The 23,030-nt window shown below is 36.7% G+C and overlaps 1 protein-coding gene across 1 annotated transcript in view; it reads left to right on the top strand.

Annotated features, from left to right (window-relative positions):
• The window catches only part of IQCM (IQ motif containing M), a 111,208-nt gene that overhangs the window by 73,530 nt on the left and 14,648 nt on the right, over positions 1-23,030 (top strand). The window contains 2 exon segments of the mRNA XM_064450825.1: positions 12,280-12,311; positions 12,313-12,436. Coding sequence (XP_064306895.1) covers positions 12,280-12,311; positions 12,313-12,436 — 156 coding nt within the window.

Raw genomic sequence — 23,030 nt, 5'->3', positions numbered from 1 at the left:
TGTTTAATCATGTGTCAGTTGTTTTGCAGCAAACCTTTTCTGCTTATCAGTAAATCTATTTTTGATTTCCACAACAGCAAAGGAAATCAGGCTTGGTTTTTATCCCTCCTGAAGTATTACAAATCATGCTTTCATTGTTATGAAAATCCTGACAACAAAATTCTTTTTTCACTGATACCTATTCAAGTGAAATTCTGCCTGTGCCCTGACCACCCAGTGTTGGGATGCCAGTAGATAATGTCATGCCTCAGATTATCCATTGCAGTTGTGCAGAAAGGAAGTAGGTTTCCCCATAAATAAATTATTCACAATATGATAGTCCTTTCAACCATGGCCCCTCAAAGTTCTCAAAAAAAAAAACCAACAAACCCCAAAGTGGAAAAGACAGGAAGAAAACTAAAACTCCAGAATTTTCCCCTGCTGAAGTTGTCTTCTGTTGACTCTTACCATGGATTTTTGTCCCTGCGAGGACGGGAAACCTAAACCTGCATTCTCAATTGAAGAAAGACATTTTTTAAAAAAAATTGTTAGTGACACAAGTGATATTCACCTATCCTTTGATGATGAGACATCAGACCAGCTGAGGTAGGCAGTGAGCTGTTAGGTAGAGGCTGCCTGTGCATTGATTCTCTTTCCAGACACTTTTGCCTCTACCAGGAAGCTTCTGTGCATACTTCTACTATAGCAGATTAAGTTTCACAAGCTTATTTAGTTAACAAGACTTATTATTTTTGTCTTTTGTGTAGGGAAAATATCACTCCTGTTTATTCTCTTGAAAATTACTTTCTTATTGAAATGCTGAATTTCCGTTAATTTTGTCATAACTGTACTCAGTGTAAACAGGAAACATTTGCACTTTGAATCAGGCTATCATATAAAAGTAGGAGATATTTCAGGGGGAGAATTTTGTAGATGTCTGTTTGAATGCTCTGCTGTTTTATGATGGTACCATGGAGAAGACACTGGGAGGGTGTGACAGGACTGAAGAGGGTTTGGTTTGAGCAGTTTATTGCCTCTGGTAGATGCTCCAACAGTGAAACTTGTGCAAAGTATTTGAAATTGCTGTTATTATTATTGAAGAACTGTAAAAACCATATCCAATTGGAGAGAAAAGATAAAGATGTTCAAAGCTAGCTGATTTAATTGATTGGTGAGCAGCATATTTCTCTCAAAGGGCCTTGTACGCTAAAGTATTCAAATCTATCAGCCCTACATTAGAGCAGTATCTATGAAGCTGGAAAACAATGCCACTCTAGCTTGTGTGCTGCTCTGCATCACTGTCTTCAGCGGTCATCGTAGCAACACATACAATCATAGCAACGGTCTTTAATTTTAAATTAGTAGAAAAAATTTCTTGCTAAAAGGAGATATTGTTGATTTTCTATTAGGGCTCAAGCCCTTGAAGTGGCACACTGTGAAATGATGGATATAGAGGTTGATTAGGAAAACGGGCCTTGCCCTGTAGGGAGAGGTCCCCAGTCCTGCTGCCTTAATGAAACCTGATCATCTTGAGGAAAGCATCCAGATATTCCAGTGAAAAGGTGCCTAAAAATATATTTATTAATAACCTTTAGAAAAACGTTAGCTTCACATTTTATATGCCATTGCCTCATTCACATCTGAATCACACCAATTCTCTGAAATGTTCAGAAAACAAATGTTAGTCCATTAGTTATTTCCACAATTCCGTATATTTACTAGATATGGAATTCCTAAAATCTTAAGTCCTTCATTCAGGCTGCTCTTCAGCTATAATATACAGCACTTTTTAAAAGATAAATTAGAAAAACTATCAATTTCAAAAGAGTATTCTAGAATTTACTACAACAGGGAAGTCCAGGACTCCATTTTCTTTTTATTTTTAGAATCCTTTTAGGAAGGTGGTCCTTAACCATGGTAATCTTGAAAATATTGGTGGCCACTTGAAGTCAGGGATTTTAATTCTGCAGCATACCAAACCTGCTATCTACAATTAGGGTATAGATAATACTGGTCAAATTTTCCTCTGAAATTTCCTTTGTAAATGGAGTGAAAGTCAGGATATACTCAGATCCTGCTCTTAAAACTCTTGAAGACGTTGGCTTGAGCAGTCACCATTATAATATGCTTCTGAAAATCTGCAAGATTGTTTCACCCCCATTTGACTCTGTCTCTTAAGTTTCTAGGTATACATCCTGCATTTACTCCCACTGCAAACATGAAGTGAGTATTAGGAAAGTATTGGTAAATTATTAACACTCCTTTTTATAAAATTTGAAAGGTGCTTCAGACTTCTGCTGACACATGATGAGAGCTAATCTGCAAGTAAAGAGATCACAACATGCCATGCATATGAGCAGAAGGGCATGCTTTTATTCCTGGTTGATACCTGTTATTTTCCAGGTTCCCTTAAAAGGAACTGGCCAGAAATGATCCTTGAGTCTTAGTGAAGCACATTTGAGTTCCATTGTAGTAATGACCAAATTAAGCTTCTCTATATTGAGGCCGGGAGTGGATTTCCTGAAGAAACAGAGATAAAAGTAGTTTCAAATCAGGACAACCTTTTGCTTACTTTTTCCACAGTCAGGTGAAATAAGACCTTAGAAGGTTCAGAACCAGGAATGGAAAACCTGCAAATGACTTTGACATGGGCAAATGTTTAGTAATGTTAAAATATTTTTTAAAACTTTTTTGTTTTATTATTTCAGGAGGTTGCAGGGTCAAAAATAGAATTTTCAGCAGGTCAAAATATCAAAGCATATTTTTAAAATCACTTTGACATATTAGTGTTTTTATTGCACATAGCATGGTAATGGCTTGCTGCCAGTCAGACACATTCTGCTTGCTTTATTTACACATTGAGGTCAATGAGATTCCAAAGCAGGATTACTCATTTGTCCCTAACAAATTTAGATTTGCCAGTGAAATGACCTATGTTGTCAGCAGGATTGTCTTAAACCAGAAATCCTGAGTCCGTGCTACACAAGTTAAAGGGGCTACTAGTATAATGGTGATGACAACATCTGTGGTAGACCTACACTCTTCAGTTTGTTTGAAGAGTACCAGTTATTATGTCAATATGATATTATAACAGTAATATTGCTAACAGCATGTAATGTTGTTGCTGGCATCTTAATGACCTCCTTTCCATTTCTGGAACCCTGACTCGTTGTTATTAACGGTCAAGCATCTCGCATTGCCTGACTGTGGTGCCAAGCTGCAGGCTCAGAGTGACTTTGAATCCTTTGGTGATTCTTGTTTGTCTTTTCTACATGAGTAACCTTTGTTCCAAGATTAGTCAACACACAATAGGAAATATAAATTTTAGATCACTTTTGTAATTCCCAGTCCTGAGTTTTATAACACGTAACACCTGGGTTATGTGCTAGGACCACAAAAGCTTGCATTTATGCAGTTTCTGTCTGCATACCATAAATGGTTTTAAATGTTTTCTTTTCACTATTTCCTGATGGAAGGTATATTGTTTCCCCTTCAGTGCTGGGTTAACATAAAATGTATGTTAGCCGAAAGAGATAAATTACTTAATGTAATTTCATAGCTACAGTCTTTGTCATACTCAGAGGCTTGTTATTTACCCATCCAATTGTATACCAATTGTTCCCATAATCCTCAGCGTTTAAGAATAAGGTTTCCATGGTAATCTTAGATTTTGTAAATGCTTATAATTTCTCCAAATGGATAGCTTAAATAAATAAGTGATCAGCTATCTTGTAGCCAGGATTTACTTTGTTGGTATAAAAAGCAGAAATATACCTCTGTTATAAAAATAGACTAGTTTGTTCAGCCATAATAAGTTCACAATCTGCAGAATCATGACCCTACTGATAGTGTTAACAAAAGCTTGCTCCTTAATTATCTGCATTGCATTCAGCTGCTGTTTCCCTCCTAAACTCAATTATAATTCTAATAGCAGCTGTGCTACCATTGTTTGTTGCAATTCATTTTAAAGAAGTTTGATTGGATGTCATTGGTCTTTTTGACTAAATGTGCAAGGTTCAAAGTATCCACTGCCACTAATAGCCCTCATCTCAACTCAAGATTATACTAATTATTTACATAATTATATATTATACATTATAGAGCTATTATGTATTATTTCTAAATGATAGTTCTCCATCAAAGCTGTTGAACAAAAGAATATATATAGTTTTATTGTCCTTACACATATTTCAGTGTTGGTGAAGATATACTTATGATTACTCTCTGCTTCTGTGTTAGCCAACAATTGAAGTATCCTTCCAGTACACTGGCAATTTATTAGAGCTTTCAGGAGCCTCTATTGCTTTCAATTATGACTCTTCATTTATTATTTCTTCAATACATCTATACCTGCAGTGCATGTGATAAGCAAATACTTTTACAGGAACAAAAATGTCCTCTGATGTCCTTCAAGTTTTGTTATCCTATTATATGACAGATCTTAGTTTGATGATATAATGTAATAATTACAACAGCTAGTAGAAACACACTTCATTATTACCACTTATATAATTGTAAAAAGCCAGCTCATCTCTAGTGTAGTATAAGAATAGATATGATGGAATATTTCAGGTCATTTGTACACGAGTAGACAAAAATAAATTAAGAAATTGCTGCAGGTCTTGGATTTTGGATTGGATTCCATGTGGAGCTAGTTCTGTTTGACTTTATATCACTACTACAAATATAACTTCACTTCAGAATAACTCATGTATGCCAAAGAAAATAAAACAGTAAAAAAATATATATTTGATTATCTTAAGAAAAGGCTGTCTGTTTAGATACAGAACTGGATTTCTTTGATGTTTATAGGTGAGATGAAGTGACTTGAAGTGGCAGTATTAGTCTGGGGACTGCGGAAGCCTGAAGTGTGGTTTAGGCACATTTAACTCAAAGGCAAGGCCATGAATTCTTCCTTCTTATCATGGAAATTATGATAATGGACACCTGCATGTATGTGGGGCATCAAAAGGCTTCGTGCCTGTTGAAAATCCTGGAGTGTTAGGGCATGAAATTATGAGGGTAGTCTTGCACTTTTTTTCTGTTTGCTATTTCTAATATCTTAAACGTTACCAAAAAAACCCCAAACTCCACAAAGTATTAAAAGAACCGTGCTGGAGTTGCAAAGTCAAGTGATTTATAGTTTGCACATCAGCTGCACTGCATATGCAAATTGGCCTCTATGTATATACATAGTGTAATGGTCGTCAGTTGTACAATCATGTATATATTTCTGAGAAATTTCTGCCCCATTCAGTACAAGAGATTCAGAGTTTATGGGGAAAGAGACTGCAGTCAAGACTCCTCCATTTTTTGCAGAAGCTAGAAGGTACGTGGCAAATGATGATGAGAATTGCAGGGAGAGAATGGTTACATAGTTAGAGTATTTGAAAATTGCCCACAGCATCTCGCAGAGTTTCTTTTTGCTGATAGTTCATTTATGTAAAAGTGTTTGCAGAGGTGTTCAGTATTTTTGGATGCCTGACTTGGGATCTTGATGACTGATATGCAGAAATGCTGAGGATTCAGAGCTACAACTGCTGTTTAAATTTCTGCTGCAGCTTGAGGCTTGTGTTTAAAGCATATAGAATGTTAGTAGAATGCCAAACACTCTGAAGATGAGATCCAAGGTGTCTGAGAGTGGGAACCCACAATTCACGGACACCCTCATCCTTATTCTGTTTTGGTTAGATTTTAAAATAAATTTGCGTGGCTAGTGATGGGCATGGTCTCATAGGAGAAATTCCAAAAGAACCTGTGTGCTGGAAATGAACTGTTTTAGCACTTTTGGGAAAACTGTTAGGCTACTTCATGCATTTTTGGGTACCTATTTAAGTGTGAAAAATCTGATCCTATGTGCCTTAGCTCCTAAGCAGTAAAATGGCCATAATAAAACCCGTTCCTCCCTTAGGTTGTTGCAAAGGTAAATTTGTTAATGTCTCTGAACATCTGATACTCTCGTGATGAGTCCCATAAAGAACTTCATCAGGAAATTACTAATCCCATCCTCAGCTCAGAGCATGAGTACTGTATGGTAATCAAGTCCTGGGATAACATGCTGAAAAAGGAGGAAACAAAATACCAAATACCTGCTCATAAGGTGAACACCATCAGCTTGGTGCAGTGAAGGAGACAGGGCTCATGTGGATCATGAAACTAAGGACCTCATCACAATGCACATGCAAAAGGGATTCCTAATGCTTGAGTAGTACTTGAATTTGCAACCTTAGTAATGATACCAGAACACAGTTCTTTTATATGTAATATTCTATAACGTTTTGGTTGACAGTCATTTGGGAAAATCCATATACGTAACGTATAGCTCTGCCACCTGTTATTAATAGAGTCTTCCTAAACCAGAGGCAATACAAGCTTTACTGCACCTCAGGCTGTCATATATCTATATTAGGGGAGTGATGAACACACTTTCTTTTTACAGAGTTAGCTACCAAATACTTACAATTGAAATCCTCAGGAAAACAAATATGAATCTGGATAATGAGACAAGTCTGCCATGTTGATGAAAATAAATATAAAGTTTATTCTAACAGAGTTTCAGAAGCACAATCCATTTAGAGGAGTATTGTATATCTGTTCCAACTATCTCATTGTATGGAATATGAAAATGTATTTGAGAGTTATGCATGGCATTTCACACTGAATCCAAACTTTAATCGTGGTTTAAGATTTAAAGGGTAATTTCGTAAGAAAAAAAAAGAAATCCACATTTTTAGTGTGAAATCTACCCCAATCCACCCCCCCTTATTTTTTCACTGTGTTCTTGGTCACCGCATACCTGGAGCTCTGGTCTGGACTTGGCAAATTCTGTGGTTTTCCTTAGATTTCTTTTCTAGTACTATCAGGTAATTATTTTTTTGGGTCCTTCATTCTGTGAATGTATTTCTAAATACTTACAGAAGGCAACCAACATGTGGGATTCATGGTCATTTGGTGTTATTTCTGCTTTTCCTTTTTTGCTCAGTGGACAAGGAAGAACTAGCAGTTGTACCATGCTACTCCACTTTGAAGCAAAAGGTTTTAAAGGTAATATTTTTGTCCCATAGGTGACTATTTTAAAATAATTTAAAATTAACTGAGGATTCTGTTTGGTTCCACAGATTGTTTATATTTTGACTTGAAAAACTAAAGGAAAAGAAATGGAGGGGGCAAAATAAAATCCCAGGGTACACCATTAAGAAATTGCACTTTGAGATTCCAGCCTGACCTACATCTGTTTCTCTTGTCTATTATTCTAATTATCTTGGATCTCTCTTACATTCCTCTTTACATTGCTTTTCAGTAGATCTTTCTGATCTCACATTTTTTTCTTCTATTTACAAATTAAATGCAAAGTAGTGTGTGGTACCAGCTGTGTATTGTTTTCTTAACTCTGAAGCAAATAACAAATAGAATAACTACAAGTGTTAGGGGAAAATGGCAATACCTTGCATCTGGAATCATAGTTCAGAAAATAAAGATGAGTATTCAGAAGTAAATCTGGGCTTCCTAATAGAAAATAATATTAAATAAAATAATAATAATATTTACATTTAATTATTTTATTTAATAAGTTATTATAATGCAAAATTAATTAGAACTATTTATATAATTAATTTTATTAAAATAAAATTAATTAATTTGCTTATATTTAATAATATTCTAATGTTAAGTTAAACTAAAATAATATTTTAAGAAAAATTAATATCTAGGATGATTAAAAAAAAGCAAGCAACAATGGATACATTTTTACAAATACATCACTGTACAGTTTTCAGAAGAGATGCAGCACTGATGGTAAGCAAATCAAGCATGCAATCTTATGTATATCATACGATTGGTCATTCTAATCAGCCCTAACCATTCTAGCCTATTATTTTCTCTTACATTAAAAAGATTTATGATGATGATGATGATGATGATGTATTAAAATAAGTGACTATCATACATACCTCTGCACTTTTTAGATATTCTCATTGACTACAAGATAGCTAACAGAAATGAAGTCTTCAAAATGAATGATAACAACTAGAAAATTTGTGAATAACAGTAAAAATAATGTAAGTAAAACACGCTGCTGTGACTTTTATAGATGGGTGATACAGACCTGGTTCCAGTAGTAGAAAGCATTTCTATTTCATAGAATTACAGAGCAAATGCTCTAGTCCTTGCAAGGAGGATGCTTACTCACTGCTTGTGGAGTGGGGTGAAAGATGTTAAGTTAGCAGCAGCATAAGTCTGCCTAGTTAAATTTGCACTTAATAGCTCAGTAAGGATTCTGTGTTCCTTCTGGTTTGTGACCTTGCTTATGCCTAGGATTATCTGCCTCACTTGCTTTTAAGAAGCACAAGAATTCTTTGTCCTCCGTCAGTTTGCAAAAGGTACTCCCTATGTGCTTTGTTCACCATATATACCAGCACAGCAAGAGTTAGGATGTGAGTCCCTAGTCCAAAATGAGGGCCTACATACAGAATTATTCGTGGCACATACAGAGAGCTATGACATGCCAGAAAACAGGCTATCAGTAATGAAGAAGCAAAAGTAAAATAAAATGGCATGTATGTTGTCATAAAGAAGGAGCTTTAAAAATGAAGACAGTTCAGCTGTTGGATTTTTGGAAAGAGGTATATATATGTTTGTTAAAATGGAGAAAATTATTTATTTTCTTGAACTTTGTGATGTATTCTGGAAAAGATGAACTCATTATTTATCCAAGTACTTTAGGGCTAAATTAAACAGGGAATAATTTTTTTGTGTGTTTCCTGATAAACCTGGCTATTCTAAGTGTTTCTGTGTTTGCTGGTTTCTAGTTCCCATGTCCTGCAGGAACAAAGAGGAATCTATTTTTATAATTTGATTTCCAACATGAGAAGCTTCTTGTAACTGGCAGGGAAATGACCTTCCTGAAACACTGCATATCTGTGTATGAACCTGGCAAATGGTTCTTAAACTGCTTTTGTAACAGATGAGATTGTAGACCTAATCCCTATATAGGAATATTCCAATACAAGTGTGCTAGGTCTAAGTTCCGTCGTCTGTTATATGTTGTATGTCTTTTCAGTGTACTCAGCATGCAGTTTACAGACTAGTATTTGACATATGCAAGGCGGTCTAATGTTTTAAAATGTTTGAATGGTATAAAGGGACATTACCAAAATAAAGTTTTTCTGCCCAAGTGCTGGGAAGCAATGAGGAATTAGACTGTCACATTGTTCCTCCTGAAGTCTGGTAAAAGGTGACTATTGTACTTGCTGGCACATGTGAAAGTGTCTTAAGGCAGCCTGATTGTACTAAGGGGTCGAGTGGTAGCAACAGCACTGAGCAGGAAGCCCACATTCAGTAATATTTTATATCATAAACATGTTTTGTCTTTGCCAATTCCTCTTTCTATTGTTTATCACCCACCTTTCAGCATGCCTTTGTAGCAGGTTGCAAACTGCTTTGCTAGCTAACTTGGCAATTCAAATTTGAATTCTCTGTTCTGTAATTCCTCTTGTAGGTTGGATGTTTTCTATTTTTTCTCTTCAAAATAGGTAATATGGTTTGTCATTTCCCAGCTCTGGGACCTTGGCTGTTCTCCATTAGTTCTGAAGAATAATACCCAGTGGCTCCAACACTATTTCTGCAAATTCCATTAGCTCGCTGGGATGAATTCCATCTGATTTCTGTGAATTTTCTTTTGTTGCAATAAATGTATTGTATATTAAAAGATCCGTTATTGCATTACTTAAGAAATCTGGGCAAATCTGTTCTACCAGACTTTTTAGAAAGGAGGCTAGGAATGTGTATATTAGTGCCTGGATCACAAGCAAGAGTTGGTTTTACAAAGGACAGCTGAACTGCTGCAGTGATTGTAGGAGATGGAAGTGTAACATATCACAATACCAGCAGATGAATGAGCCAATGGTACATTTGGAGATGTCGCACTCAAATGAATTGTCTTTATAAATAATAACTATTAACTGTTACTCTAACTGTTACTCTTATTTAAAATTGGAATAGTGCCAAAAAGTCTATTTTAAAAATTCTTTTTATTAAAATGAAAGTGCTCCTTGTTTATAAACCTGACCCTTCCCTAGTACATCTGCTTGATTAGTCCTGCACCTTAGGTTCCAAGTCAAGTTTTAATGAACTTTGTTGTCCTTTCTCCTTGTCATGTGTTTTGTACATTTAATTATGATATCGGAGATCAATGATTCTTGCTTCTATTTTCCTAGACTGTATCACTCAATGACATGATTCTGAAATGGTTTTTTAGCATTTTTGCCCTTCAGCTGTAAATTGTGATCCTGTACTTCTTCATTAATGATCTTGGAGTGCTTACATAACTACTTAAGAGAAAATATTAAATGTGAGATGGTTCCATTAATTTAAGAGCAGAGACATTCTATTTAGACTCCCCTTTCCTTGCTCAAGGAGTACAGCATTTTTCATTTTGATAAATGATTTGCCTTGTTATAAATTTTTTAACTAATGGGCGTAGAAAAAAACCCTGTTAAATAAAAATGGTATGACAAAAAAGTGTGACATTCACTTTATTTTAAACAGAAATGAATGTAACACAAGGTGATTTTATTGAACTGTAACAACAAAACATTGGAAGTTCAGTGCTGAATTGGCTTTGAAATTTATCCCTTGTGTAATATAGATCCCTTTGCGTCCAGATTTAGGTTCAGATATAGACCTTTGCTGGTTTTGGCTGGGATAGAGTTAATTTTCTTCATAGTAGCTAGTGTGGGGCTATGTTTTGAATTTGTGCTGGAAACTGTGCTGATAACACAGCGATGTTTTAGTTACTGCTGAGCAGTGGTTACACAGAGTCAAGGCCTTTTCTGCCTCTCACCCCAGCCCACCAGTGAGCAGGCTGGGGGTGCACAAGGAGCCGGGAGGGGACACAGCTGGGACAGCTGACCCCAACTGACCCAAGGGATATCCCACACCATATGACGTCGTGCTCAGCCTATAAAGCTGGGGGAAGAAGAATGAAGGGGGGGACGTTCGGAGTGGTGGTGTTTTGTCTTCCCAAGTAACTGTTATCGTGTGATGGAGCCCTGCTTGCCTGGAGATGTCCAATAGGAAGTAGTGAATGAATTCCTTGTTTTGTTTGCTTGTGTGTGCAGCTTTTGCTTTACCTGTTAAACTGCCTTTATCTCAATCCATGAGGTTTCTCACTTTTACCCTCCCAATTCTCTCCCCCATCCCACTGTGAGGGGAGTAAGCATGCAGCTGGGTGGTGCTTAGCTGCCAGCTGCGGTTATACCACAACAAGCCCAAATGGTTAAAGACCAAGGCTACTAGAAATGCAGTGCTATAAGGCATTTGACTCATTTCCCTTTTCTAAAGGATGCAACAGGTGTTCTTACCCTGAGCATCAGTATCAGCATCCTGGATATGGGTTGCACGTGAATGTTAATCAGAAGGGAGATCCGTGCCCCCTTCTGCCCCCAACATGTTTCTAGAGAGGTTATTCTAATTGTTGTTACAAAAAGGTCACATCCAGAAATTTGCATTGCTTTAACTGTTTCTGTGGTCAGGAACAAGGCTATAGTTTCCAAGGAAGTGAGCCCTCCATATGTGAGTGCCTGAATGCAGTAGAAGTACATGTGCGAGGTACACTTACAGGATCAGACTCCTGTATGGACTCCTTTTTCATGTTGGAGTTGTTCCATTTCTAAAAATAAGTTATGATCAGCTGTTGTTGAAGAACAGTGTATAAAGTGTGGTGAGAATAACTTCTTACTTGAAATTTTAGCTTTTTCTGTTTTTCAGTAGGACACTGTTAACTAATATTTCATTTAACCATGCAATATAATGATCTAACTTCAGGTGTGCTACAGTTTGTTATTGATAAATAATAAGTATCAAGCCTGATATTTTCAAAGGGGCTGAAGGAAAATTACACATTTATCTCCCATTAATTTTTGAATGCCTTTGAAAGTTTTAGTTATGCTTATCACTGGACTCTACTCAGAGAAGACTGAACCATATTATTTAGTCAGAGTCATTACAGAACACAGCTGCATATTGAACTAACTGAAGTATTAGAACAGTAATCAATTAAATCTTTCCAAACTGGACACTTTTGTCCTGCTTTTTAGTCACATCCAGCAGCTCTACAGCTTGTAAGCCTACATGCATCTCAACCCTTTTAACTTGCAGAAGTGCACAGTTCCATCCTAATGTGTTTCAGTTAAGTAATAAAAGGAAATCTATCGTACAGGTTATTACTGTGACTGTCAATTGCATTTATATATATATCAGAGGAAAGATGTTGGTCATTATACTTTTTTTTCTTTTCTTCAGGTTCCACTGCTGCTGTAAGAAGCATCAAAAAATCATCTAGCAATTGAAATGGCTTTCACATTATATCCTTCTCTTCATGCAAAAGTGAAGAACCTAATTACAGTGCCACTATAATGGGTGGACCCTCTCATGGATGGAAAAGATGGATCCGAGAAATTAGGTAAAAATTTCAACCTCTCTGAAGGATATGAATGTAATGAAAGGCATTAAGGTGTTGGACCTTCCACATCATCTATTAGAACCTGCATATGTGGTATACACATCTCCACAAACAAATTTACCACCGCTACCACCCCTGACACTGAAGAACTGGTGTACACTTTCCAAAAATTGAATTAGTTTACCTATTGCCTTTCCATAGGATGAGATACAATCCTTGGTTTCAGGAGTTTCCAACACAAACCCTACTAACTCAGCAACTGAGCCTCACACCTAACCTGTAATGGTTTCTCTATGTGTGTTAATATTAAGGGTATGTTCAGTCGACATCTCTTCGAGGTTCAAATTCAGGGGCAGAGCTGTTTTTCTGCCACTTTTGCCTCAGAATTGTAGGCAGAGGAACTCCTTTACATTTACATGCAAATGAATCTGGATGTGCAGAAAGAATCCACAGTGTGTGTGCTGAAGAGAGGAGGTGAAAAGGATAGAGAAAAGGATGCCTCTCCAGGTTGTGCTAACACTGAGGACACAGTGCTACTGCAAAGTCTAAGCTGGTGATATGCTTCGTGTGTCTCAGGGCATGATTCCTCTGAGAGGGACAATGGCTGCAGTCAAGGATTGTGTGAGCATGAGAGAGAGGAAAAAAAACGATAAAAATAAATTTAAAACCTCCACAAAACTATGAAGTGTTTAGCAGGCTGGCTTTTTGGTTCCTTAGTGTCAGAATTAGAAAAGTTTTCCTTGTAACAAGCTTGGAGTCAGAAAAAACATCAGAATAAAGTCTGTATGGGAAATAGTCCATGATCTGCCCTTCTTATACCCTCTCCCCTTAATTAGCCAGGTAACAGCAGCCAAGCTGTATGTTAGAAACTCAAGGCTAAAATATTTTTGCTTACTCCCACACCTTCGTGAGAATTTCATGCAGTTCATTTAGGTTCTAAATGTCTTTCTAGGGTGCTGGCCCAAAGACAGGACTCTGTAGGTTGCAGAAAAATGTGGATTTAAGGATGCTGAAAGACAAATGTCCGTCTCTGCAAACATAGATTATTTTTCACATGTGTTTATGAATCAGAAGATTGGTGGAAAGAAGGAATAAGTGGCAGAGGGGAGTGGGAGCCATCCCTCGGCCAAGCAATGTTCAATGTTCTTCTGCTGCATTCTGATGAAAAGAGCGCTGGACTGATATTAAGACAGTTGTGCTCATCCTTGATGTGTTAACAAGGCAGACTTGTTCTCCCGTCACTTCTCACAAGTGTCCTCATGACAGCTGCTGTGCTAAAGAAATTATTATTCAAAAAATAACTTTCTAACTCACTGCAGAATCTGTTTTTAAATGAATTTTTCGTTACTATATTTTCATAAGTAATAATTCATTACTCTAACAGGTGTAAGTGTCTGACTGAAAATAAAATGTAAAAGGAGATTTTTTTTACCTGCAGACAAAAAAGGTACTCCTAAGGCAAACATACAAAAACTTTTCCCTGTTTTTGATGTACCATTAACACTGTCTTTAACTGGGCTTGAACTGGTACTATGATATGCTGAATTATACTTTGTTTGGGCCAGATCCATGTCTGCTGGAAACAGTCATAAATTCATTGATTTTAATGAGGCAAGGCTGGTATACGGCACTCCCAGACAGGTGCCACTTTTGTGAGATTATTGAAGTCTGACAAGACCTGAAGTATTTAAATGCTCTCCTCATGCTAGTCAATATTCTAGATAATGAATATTGGTCTGTCAGATATTGATTATAATATAGACAAGAATAGTGGAGGAGACAAAAATAGATCTTCAAATGAGATTATGATGTATATGGTAAGATCTACCTCTGGAGGGCTTGTGAGCGTTTTTGCTCAGTGACCAGAGTATTGCATCTTCTTGAGTTACAGCAGTTATTAAACTGGTTGACAAGAGAAGTGCAGTAGTTGCCTTGAAAAGAGATTAGTCTATTGAAGGAGGACTTCCTGTAGCTCAGAGACCCCTCTTTCAATAAGCATTTTAGCTCTGGATAGCCCCGGAAATTTATTGTGTGTTCCACCATTAATACCTATAAACACTGCAAGATTCATACAGCCCTTTTTCGCTTATTGTGTCTGTTTCTGTGGCTTCTGAGATACATTCAGCTTTCAGCTGGTGACTGTGAAGCAGTGAACACCCACTTACCAACCCATCTGTAGGCAGGGCTTTTACTATTTGGTAAAGATCTAAGCTAAGTTAAATAATCCTTCAACTGTGATTGTATTTAATTCAAAAGTGGAAGTTCCCGTAGGCATATTACACCATATATGTAAATGACAGATTCTGGAGCAGCGTACCGTTAATTTCTAAGTATAAAAATTCTACATGCGCTTAAATAAGCAGAAATTCAGCTTGTAAACTTTTTGAAATACAATAGTCTTTTTCATATCATCGATATACAAGGCATGTTTTCATAACAGTTCTGCACTTATGTCAACTATTATTACTCCTACATTACCAGTAAGTAGTGTGCTAACATCTCTTTTAAGGATGAGTAGTCTTCACTGTATTTTTTAACTGGAAAATGGAAGATAATATTAATTTCCCCGTGCAAAAATGACTATATGAAAATCATCTTCCTACTCAATTTGTTTGCCAGCTCTTGTATTCAGATTGCTTTACTGGTTGTCCTGAAGAGCCAGGACATCAAGGTTTAATTCACATTGTCACTGTAGAGAGTTTTGCAAGCTTTTCAATTTTTCAAATGTCCCAGTTTTGATATTTGAAAATGGATCAGTGTTTTAAATTAACTTTTCCGAAGTGCTTTTAGGTGAAAGAAGGCATGATTTCCTTATTTAAATAATCGCATGGGTGATCGATCAATACTTTTATTTTGCTGTGTGAGCAATTTTAAATAAATATTTAGCTGTATGACACTATTGATGATGACATAGAGTCAGCTTTTCTCTATTAGGCTTCTGATAATTAAAGGAAGGACACGTTTTTTTACTTTATCCATTACTGGAGTCTTGTTCCTCTATGGAACCAGTAGGTGGCTTTTTTTGTTTTCCCCATAAAATAAGACTTTTTTCCAATGTTTTGCTGCAACAAAGAAGCAATACGACAAAAATGTAACATTATTATGGTTTTTGTAAATCTATATATACCTTGAAATTATCAATATTGATAGTACAGCAACGGAGTTAGTATGGTTAATTCAAACGGAGAAGTAAGGCTGCAAAAGCTTTTTGAAGACAAGGCTTTCCTTGAGAAACTAATTTTAAAACTCACTGTTTACTACTAGAGCCACTAGAAGTCAATGGAAATATTCAGTGGTGATGTGCATCAGTCCCTTATGACATGCTGGTGTATGCCCACAGCAGTCTGTTTACTCGTTGCTTGCTATCTCACGGGTATAAAGAATCTCTGCCAGGGATGTTTTCTGGGTGATATTCAAAACAGACACAATTCCATCAACCTTTCCTTTTGCTGCTAGACTAAATTTTGATAAGAAGTCTCTGAAAGTACCATGCCCTGCTGATTAGGAGAATTGTAATATTGTTGGGTCTTATTGTGTACGTGAGAAACAGCTTTGTAAACATGGACTCAGCAATTCCATGGGGAAAAAAAAGCAGCAGAGAGGAAGCGATGTAAAATGGAAGGCTGAAGCACTCATACTTCAAGGGGTAGAGTGATTATTCTAATACCTGAGCAAGAGAGGATGTGGCAGGTGTTTAAATGTCTGTATGTAGTGCATATTACCTCTTTCTTTCAGCTTTGATGTGACTTTCCCAGTTTAATTTACATGGTATAGCTTCGAAAATAAAAAGAGACGATACTGAAGAGCTATCATGGCAAGCTTTTCATATGGTGTCAGTTTGGGATAAAGGAATAAAAAGTTCTAATAATATCTTTCAAGCATTAATCTCTGCAAGATGTCATGAAGACCAGAATTAGAGCAATATGTGGTCTTTGCCATCTTTGACTGTTGTGACTCAAAGACACTTTTGATCACTTAAAAAGAAAATTCAACACTTAAAAAGCACACAAACCAGTAGAATTTCCACAACAATCCAATTCCCCATTTACAGCCCAACAGGGTCAGTTTTCAATACATTTTACATAAGAAAAAATATACTGTTCTCATGATTGTTAGTGTGTGTAGTTCTCCGTACCCCATGCTGTAAATATACCCCACAGTGTCAGATCCATGCTGTGACCAACAATATATGCCCAGTGGGCTAGGCTAGCAATATCTTCTGTATGTTTATATTTTTTCCTTTGCATTTCTGCAAAGCTGCTTCTTCATCTTCTGTCTTAGTCTGGCAGTATGGCTTGCTGTAGTTTGGGGGTTGTAAAGCTGTCTCTAAAAAGCATATTGGAATGCAGCATTTGGACTTCCAAATGAAAGCTCAAGCTTTCTGCTGCAAGGACTTTTCTAAATGTTTGCAGGGTATGCAGCAGGACAGAAAAGCTGTGTATCAACACGAGTGTTTTTAGAAGTTGTAGATAATGCAGCAGCATCTTAGTGCCTCACTTAAGGTGAGAATTGTGGGTCTTTTACTATATGGGATTTCCCATTAGAGCACACCTTAGCTTCCTGAGCTGTGCTGGATATCAAAGGAATCTGAAGTAAAATTCAGCCTAAAAGTCCCTTTAAAATATTGGAAATGACAGCTTGACTGCTCAGAAAGAAAGAATTTTATTTAATGAAAAGTGAGAAATAGTGTTTGAAATCTCTTTAGAAGAAGGCAAAAGGGAGATGTCACATCCCTTCTAGTCTTATTTTCATATGATTCTGTGAATGTGGCATTTGGGTTGGTAATAATTTAGCAATGAAAATTACCCGATAATTTGAGAAAAGTCAACACTTGTCTAATTTTGTGTTTAAGAGGTTCTTGGAGTGGCTGCAGTTTTCTAAAATTTCATCCGTCACATTGCAAAGTCAGAGTTTGAAACCTGACCTGTATGCATGTTTGTGACTAGTCAATTAAATCTCACAGTTCTATTTCTGTTTCCTGATTTGATTAACTGAGCCCACTCAAACACAAGTAATGGAGCATGAAGACTTCATATTGACTTTCAAATAAGCTTTGCATTACTCAAGCCTGTTCATCTGAAAGTTTGCTCAAAAGATGCAGAGACATGCCTCAGGTAGAATTATGGAAAAATGCCACTAAGTGCTCAAATTATTCTGGGTGTGTATTCACAGTATCAAGCCTGAACCATTTTGAAGTGTTCTAGGGTTATCTAGAATCCTAGAAATGCAGGTTTAGGATAGTTTCTAAACTGTTCTACATCTACTAGACTCAACTGATATTTCTTAAAAGTAAAGCATAATTTATTGCAGCTTGTGAGGACTAGTATTAGTGTAGCATTTCTTTTTCAGTTTTTGAAAACAAACACAACATAATGCATCTGCTAGGACAAACTTTCCAGAAGACTTTGATAATGAGGGCTAGAGAATTGCATATGTATGTACATACATACATGCATTTATGTATGAATATATCATATATGAACATTATACATATAAAATTATTATTTATTTTATCAAATAAAATTGTTAAAGGAAAGTGCAGCTACTGATTTTTAAAATATTTTTGACTGAAGTAGTTGGCATCCTTTTTGTGCATCCTCTGAGTGAAAGATGTCAGTACTCTTCAGTGAGACTTTTTTGTTTAAAAATCTCCTTCAATGTATTTGAGATACAAATTTCAAAGCCTTCAAAATAAAAGTGAAAAATTTTAATCAAGCTGTCACTTTTTTAAAGTTCTACTTAACTGAAGTATCATTATTTCATTGTGAACCAAGACAAATTTAAAAAACGTCAAAGATAACAGCCAAAAATATTTGTATGTTCTTAACTGCTGTTTATTGCTGAATTGTCATTTGCTGCTTATCATGAAGCATGATATATAATCCTTTCTAAGGAATGATAATCAAACAGTACCATAGAGAGACTTTTTTTGATTTGCAATTACATGATTAAATGGAATTACTTATCAAACTAGTGGGCCAAGAACATGAATCCTAATTGAAATCCAGTGTCAAGTTAGCCTTTGTTAGAGAGTTGATAAAATCAAGGTATCTTTCAGGTTTGCAAGGATCTTACAAAGAGATCATAAAGGATTCCAGTATGAATCTAGCTGGAATTCTGCCCTTGAATTAGGGATTTGAAGTTATGAGAAACACTGTTGACGAATTAATGACAGAAGAGGAAATAATTGTCCTGCTCTGCAAATACTCTGGAGGTAATCTCTGTCCCAACTTTTACAAGCAGAAATCTGTGCTATAAAAAGAAAGGAGTGAAAATAATTTTTGCTTGCAAATTAACCAGAATGCTGGAAAATTAGTTTCACCTAGAAATTCTGCTCTTATTTACAAGAATATAGAATTAAATTAATCTCCTGAACAGGAAAGATAATGAAATTGTCCCATGTATTAACTATACTACTAGTCAATTAATTAGAAATACTAGCAAAATATGTGGGTTTTGTTACAGTTCCTTCCTACTGTGTGAGAGTTCCCTTGAATAAGGATTTCATAATTTGTATAAAATAGTAAAATGCATGCAGTTCTTTATGAAGAACTGGTAGAGTAGGAACACCATGTTATCTTTTAGCCCCTATATTAAAATATTACCTACAAAAGGAAAATTTAAGTTTCATCTTTTGTGGTTGCTGGCATAGATATGCAATCAGCAAATCAACTCATTTGCTAACATTTTTCTCAGTTCACGGTAGATAGCAGGAGAAAGTTCTAAGCAAATTCTAAACAGCATTCAGGTTTGACTCTAGTGGTTGCAACAAAGCCTTGACTTCAGAGGACCGTAATTGCCTCAAAGAAATTACTGCACTGTATTAGATCTATAACAAATATACAAAGACATACAATTTTAATAACTTAAAAGCTTTGGAATTCCACAGCAAGAAAGCGGTATTTCAGAATTCTGTTGGGAATGATACACGTGTAACCCCGACATCAAATCCATTAGAAACCAAAATTGCAATATTACAGATAAAGAACATGATACTCAGAATGATGAAGCTGTAACCAAGACAGAGTTTCAAAACAACAATTGTTTTTAACATCACAATTACCACCTACCCTTCCCAGATAACTATCTGGGGATAGCTTAGTATCTTCCCGAAAATTTTAAGAAAAATAAGGCTAGCGTGAGGGGGGGTTGGTGAGAAAGGTAATTGCACTAGAGAGGCTTTTTGTTTTAAAAAAAAAATATTTTTTTTTCTACTTCAATGAAAAATAATTTCTTCAATTAACCAAACACAAATATAGCTTCATGTGTACAGTCAAGAAAATTGGTACTGTCAAATCTGTGGTTCATGTTTGCAGTTCTTAGAAGGTGAAATCCATTGGCCAGATTGATTTCTAAAACCATAGAAGTGAGTTTTATGAAACTAGAAATTTTTTTAATCCTACTTTCTTGGCTTTTGAAACATATTCATTGCTTATTACCATGCACCTGTTTATATACTTTTTGTCTGATCGAACTAGTTAGTGTGCTAGTTTTCACAAATATGTTTATGTTGCTTTTCTATAATGTTTTAAAATGAAATTGTTTAAAAATAAGCAAAATATTTAATGAATGAATTGTATGACTTTGAAATCAATATAAACTACCTGCTTTGTAATCCTGCTAAAATGCCTGCTTGCATTTGCTTTGGGTACTATAGGGAAAACATTTCTTACACCTATTTTACTTGATGCCAATGTTAATTTTTAATATAACAGGAATCAGATTGCTGAATATCTTCTGTGGCCCAGGCATTCCACTTTCTAGTGTTTAGAATCGCTCTCAGGGTTTCAATCACAAGAAGATACGCTGAAGCTGTTGCTTAGCAAACTCCTTCCTTTATCAGCAGGAAAGGCATTTCAGAAGGTATAATTGAAATTAAGACATTTGAACCAATGATTTCAGTGATCTGACTGTTTGAGTTCCTGATGACATCTCAATACTGGCTGGTGAGTATAACAAGTGATCCACAGAGACATGGGAAGCTACATACCTGCAGTAATTTTCGTTGCTACATCACATAAAGCTAGGCTCTGGGATTAATAGACTGATAGATCAATTAAACATTGGCCACGTAATAAGAAAACACTAAGCATCAATGAGAAGACAGTTTCTAGTCAAAGTACCAGGCAAATAGGAATCCATTTATTTCAGGGCATTCCCTTCCCCACCCCGCCGAGTCACTGTTACTGGCCTTATTCCTGTATCTGAGATGTTCACTTAAATAGTCTCCAGCAGGTGCCATATTTAATACAAATGCTTCCACTCCTGAGTAACATAATGGAGTTAATAACGTAGTGGCAAAGTTTTAATATTGGCTAACCTGTTTTCAGCTGGTCATCCTGAAAATAATGTCTGCTTGTCCTATTGGAAGCTCCAAACAGGTGGGGTATTTTCTTTCCAGGAAATGTCAGTTTAATGTCTGGAAGCAGATGTAGTTTTCCCCAACTCTGTATGGGTCTATCTCCTAACTTAATACGAGCTCTAAATAGCTGACAGGTGATAATACATCTAGTCAGCTCAAAGCGTATTCTGACTATGCTGCCAGCTAGTAAATGGGAAATTTTTACTTCTGCAATGGTGATCTTAAAGTGATCACCTTGTTGAGCAAGAAATCATGTTTTAAAATCTTTCTGATTAGAAAATCAAGTCAGCCACATTCATAGATATATGTAATTGATACAGCTATGTGTATGGAAACATTATTGTGTAAAAAAAATTATATTGCTTATCTGATATTAAAAATAATTTTCAGTGAAGAAGAGATTATTTAAATCTCCATTGTAGGCACCTCTTAAATGAAGGATGATACAGAAGTCTATATCTAATCTGACCTCTGATGTCAGCTCCATAGCAAGGATCTAAGCCTAAACTGATAAGTAATTCTTTTCTTCCAGAAACCCATTTTCACTTACTGAGCATTTCAGGTGGATAAACTGTGGCTCCATTAGTGCAGTTCTCATGGGCTGAAAGCTTTCTCTCCAGACTCTGGTACTCTTCTGGTGACTTCTGCAGTCATACTAGTTATTCCAAACTTGCATTATTTAGTTCTGCTGAGAGAAGGGGGTGGGGAGAGTAAGACAAGGGAAGAGAAGTTCAGACATCAGTTTCTTCCACTTGCTCTAAATCCTACTGTCTCCCTTCTGTCTTCCCTGGTCTGAGAGACAACCATCTGTTCAACTCACCTTCCAATTTTTCCTAGCAGTTGGTCCCGCTTTTAGAAAGCAATATTTTCTTCTAGACATAATAATTTGTTCTCTGAGAGCTACACTGCTGAGGATGATCAGCTAATACCCAACTTTCATTCCTGCTCCAGCTAGTTCTTGCTCTCTGTTATTGCAAACTCTGTACCCTAAAGTGAATATTTGATATCATGCTGAGATGGCATCCAACTCCAGGTTACGGTCAATTCCTGATTTGGATCACAGCCCACTTAGAAAGTAGAAAATCCATTTTAGGGTTACCAACACAGCACATGGAAGCAAAGGAGATTTAAATCTGAGGCAGCTGTTCTAGCACCATTAATATGTAGGAACAACTCTTCAGTGCTCAGATTTATGAAACAGAAAAGTTCTTCACATTCCAGCTGCGTGCAAGGCAGATGGGCTGGTTGGGTTAGCAAAAAAATCCTGTGGGAACATAGGATGTAGAAGGTGTGAGAACTGAGCTGTATTGTAGATGTGCTGATGTTCTTCAGGGATGATAATCAGGCGTCCACAATCACAGAAGATCCCCTGTCTCTGAGGCCAAAGCAGTTCTAATATGAAAAGAGGAAAATTGAATATTTATGTCTATGGAGATGGTGCACAGACTTGGTGCATGTGGTGCACCAAACCCTCAGTCTCCTGGGGCTGCCTGCAAAACCATCCTCAAAAGGAATTGAGCAATGGCCAAGATCATCTATGAGAAATGATACTTGCATAGTTTAGGGATCCACAGCTCCTACATTTCCTCCTGAAATGCAATCATAGAATCACAGAATCATTAAGGTTGGAAAAGACCTCTAGGATCATCAAGTCCAACCATCAACCCAACACCCCCACGCCTCCTAAACCATGCCCTGAAGTGCCACGTCTACACATTTTTTGAACACCTCCAGGGATGGTGACTCCACCACCTCTCTGGGCAGCCTGTTCCAGTGCCTGACCACTCTTTCAGTAAAGACATTTTTCCTAATATCCAATCTAAACCTCCCCTGATGCAGCTTGAGGCCATTTCCTCTCATCTTATCACTAGTGACCTGGGAGAAGAGACCGACACCCACCTTGCTACAACCTCCTTTCAGGTAGGTGTAGAGAGTGATAAGGTCTCCCCTTAGCCTCCTTTTCTCCAGGCTAAATTATACCAGCTCTCTCAGCCGCTCCTCATAACACTTGTTTTCCAGACCCTTCACCAGTTTCATTGCCCTTCTCTGGACACACTTCAGCACCTTGATGTCCTTCTTGTACTGAGGGGCCCAAAACCAAACACAGTACTCGAGGTGCGGCCTCACCAGTGCCCAGTACAGGGGCATGATCACTTCACTACTCCTGCTGGCCACACTTCCTGATACAATTACTTTCACTTTTTTTTTTTCCACTTAGCAAAAAAGATG

The sequence above is a fragment of the Phalacrocorax carbo genome, chromosome 4 (assembly GCF_963921805.1).
Source record: "Phalacrocorax carbo chromosome 4, bPhaCar2.1, whole genome shotgun sequence".
NCBI classification, from domain to species: Eukaryota; Metazoa; Chordata; class Aves; order Suliformes; family Phalacrocoracidae; genus Phalacrocorax; species Phalacrocorax carbo.
Note: the sequence above shows the minus strand (reverse complement) of the source record. Positions and strands in the feature narration are given on the sequence as shown.